The 2,954-nt window shown below is 55.0% G+C and overlaps 2 protein-coding genes across 2 annotated transcripts in view; both read left to right on the forward strand.

Moving 5' to 3' along the window:
- The window catches only part of Tco025E_08532 (ABC1 transporter), a gene marked incomplete at both ends in the record, with an annotated part of 2,868 nt that extends 2,746 nt beyond the window's left edge, over positions 1 to 122 (forward strand). Inside the window, one exon of the mRNA XM_029375379.1 lies at positions 1 to 122. This exon is cut by the window's left edge and continues 2,746 nt beyond it. Within this exon, the coding sequence (XP_029224509.1) occupies positions 1 to 122 (122 nt within the window).
- A 5-nt stretch (positions 123 to 127) lies between these two features.
- Positions 128 to 2,941, forward strand: Tco025E_08533 (ABC1 transporter; the record flags this gene model as incomplete). Its single annotated transcript, XM_029375380.1, has 1 exon — positions 128 to 2,941. One exon carries the CDS (start codon positions 128 to 130, stop codon positions 2,939 to 2,941), a length of 2,814 nt encoding a protein of 937 aa, XP_029224510.1.
- Positions 2,942 to 2,954: the final 13 nt, after the last annotated feature.

Below are 2,954 nucleotides of genomic sequence, written 5' to 3' on the forward strand. Positions count from 1 at the left end.
TGGGCAGAAGCGGAAGCTTTCAGTGGCTGTTGCATTTGTGGGTCGGAGTCGCCTTGTGTTCCTTGACGAGCCGACCGCCGGTATGGATGTTGGTGCCCGCCGCTACACGTGGGAGCTGCTGAAGCGAATGTCTTCCTCACACACCGTTCTGCTGACGACGCATTACATGGACGAGGCGGACCTGCTAGGACACCGTATTGGTATCTTGAGCAACGGTTCTCTGCAGTGCTCTGGCAGTAGTTTGTTTCTAAAGTCTAGGTTGGGTCTGGGGTATCTGATGACGATGTCTGTCGTGCTGCATGCGGATCGCCACGCCATTGGAGAACTTGTGCGCATGCATATAATGTCTGCCGTATCTGTGGGTAGTGGGGCAGGTGAGGTGGCGTATCGGTTGCCGATGCAGGAGAAGGCGAATTTTGCTGCGCTTTTCAGGGATGTCGAGAGTCAGGGCGATCTGCTCGGGGTGAGGAGCTATGCACTGTCACTGACGACGCTTGAGGAGATCTTCATCAGGGTTGCGATGGGTGTGAACAACAATGCTTCCGCGGAGGCGGCCGATGTGCCGGTGAATGCGCCGCAGGTTGTGTGGAACGTTAAGTTGATGGAAAGTGAGCTCGCGATATTGTGTGTACAGTTTCATGCGATGATGGCGAAACGTCTATCGCACGCGCTTCGCGACCGACGCACGCAGTTTTTCCAGCTTTTTTGTCCCGTTGCGTGTGTACTGCTGGCCATGTTGCTGACGCTCTTAAAGTTCTATGCCAGTCCACCGCTTCTCCTAAGCAGCGAGGTGTACGGCGTGCCGCTTCAGATTGATGTGGCGAACTGTGAGTCGATCTTTAATCTCTCGGTGCCATTTTCCCCCAACGCCCAAACGGAAGTGCCGCCCGGCGTAGGCACTTCGGATGCCCTTTCAGAGTATCTTCTCTCCACATACAACGCGCACAGGGTTGAGCGCTACGGCGCAGTTTCCTGCCTTGACTCTCTGCTTTTTGGGGCGAGCACGATTTTCTACAATTCCTCCGCCCTCCACGAGGTGGCGATTGGCGTGGCAAACTTCTATAATGGCCTGCTTTTCAAGGCGAACAGCTCTGCAAAACCCATGATGACACGCGTACACACTCTGCCGAGGACGAAGCGTGAGGAGAATGTTGGATCGGCCGTCTACGCCCTTATTATTGCGGTAGTTGTCATGGTTCCGTTCACATTTATCCCATCGACATTTGTAGCTTGGGTCGTGAAGGAGCGGCAGTGCAAGGCAAGGCACCTGCAGAATGCATCTGGACTGCGTTTCACGGTATATTGGCTCTCAAACTTCCTTTTTGACCTTTGCTCGTATTTTATCACAATGTTTTTGGTCATCATTGTATTTGTCATATTCCAGCGCAAGGAGTTTATTGCCACGGAAAACATTGGTGCGACCATCTGTGCCTTTCTGATGTACGGTTTTTCGGGCATTGCCATGGCGTATGCGGTGAACTTTATGTTTTCTGATCACTCAAAGGCCCAAATCGTCGTGATGCTGGCGAACTTTGTTGTTGGTTTTTTGCTCGTTCTCGGGGTGTCGACGTTGGAAATGGTTGAAAAGACCGAGGAACTTGCCAAGGCCCTGCGTTGGGTGTTCCGCATAGTGCCAAGCTACTGCATCGGTGAATGCATCAGCAATTTGGGTTTACTGAGAATGCGGCAGGCATACGGTGAAGAAGCGGGCCCGTGGGAAATGGATGTCATTGGGTGGCCTTGTGTGTACATGGCGCTCGCTACTCCGCTCTTTTTCCTTACCGCACTCGGTATTGATCATCCTAGCCGGCGTCAGCGCTTGCAGCGACTGTTTCACGACAGATATGCGTTACCTGAGGCGATTGAGGGCGAGGATGATGATGTAAAACAGGAGCGTGCAGAGTTGATGAACTCGGCAGAGCGATTGGAAGATCTTGTGCGTGTTGTTCATCTGCGAAAAGAGTATCCCAACGGCAAAGTCGCGGTGCGGAATCTCACTTTTGGTGTGAAGTCTGGCGAGGTGTTTGGCTTTCTTGGCACAAATGGTGCGGGGAAGACGACAACCATTTCGATTCTATGTCAAGAGTTTCTCCCCACGGGCGGCTCCGCCTCCGTCTGCGGGTATGATGTTGTGGAGGAGAGCGCCAAGGCCCTGCAGTGCATCGGCTACTGCCCACAGTTTGACGCCTGCCTGGATTTGCTGACGGTGGAGGAGCACCTGCGGCTGTACGCGCGTGTGCGTGGCATCGCGTGGAGCCAACGCGGCGAAGTCGTCCTCGGGCTGCTGCGCCTGTGCGAGTTGATGAAGTATCGGAATACACTTGCGCGCGAGCTGAGTGGTGGCAACCGGCGTAAACTGAGTGTGGCGACTGCGTTGGTGGGAGGGCCGCGCGTGGTGTTCTTCGACGAGCCCTCGGCAGGCATGGACCCCGTCGCACGTCGTGGACTGTGGAACGCGATAGAGACGGTTGCTGACAACTGCTCCGTTGTTCTGACGACGCACCATCTAGAGGAGGTGGAGGCTCTTGCGCACCGCGTGGCCATTATGGTGGACGGAGCGCTGCGCTGTATCGGTGACAAGACGCATCTGAAGAACAAGTTTGGCAGTGGTTTTGAGGTAGCGTTGCGCCTTGGTCGCCGCGACGCGGCGACAGTTGCGGCGGTTGAGCTGTTTTTTGAAGAATACTTCCATGGATCACTGTTGGTGGAGCATCGCGCGGATCGCATGATTTATTCTCTGCCAAGAGACACGAGGCTCTCAGTGGCGTTTGATCTGCTTGAGAATCACTTTCGTTCGCTTGGGTTGACGGACTACCACGTGTCGCAGACGTCGATCGAGCAGGTGTTCCTGCGCATCAGCGAGGAGGCTGAGCGTGCGCGCGAGGAGGAGGCGCAGCGAGCGACGGAGGCGGATAAGTGTGTCTGCTGTCCCTGGTGCTGACGTGATGAATGTC

The sequence above is a fragment of the Trypanosoma conorhini genome (assembly GCF_003719485.1).
Source record: "Trypanosoma conorhini strain 025E chromosome Unknown Tco_14.4_contig_00806, whole genome shotgun sequence".
Taxonomy (NCBI): domain Eukaryota; phylum Euglenozoa; class Kinetoplastea; order Trypanosomatida; family Trypanosomatidae; genus Trypanosoma; species Trypanosoma conorhini.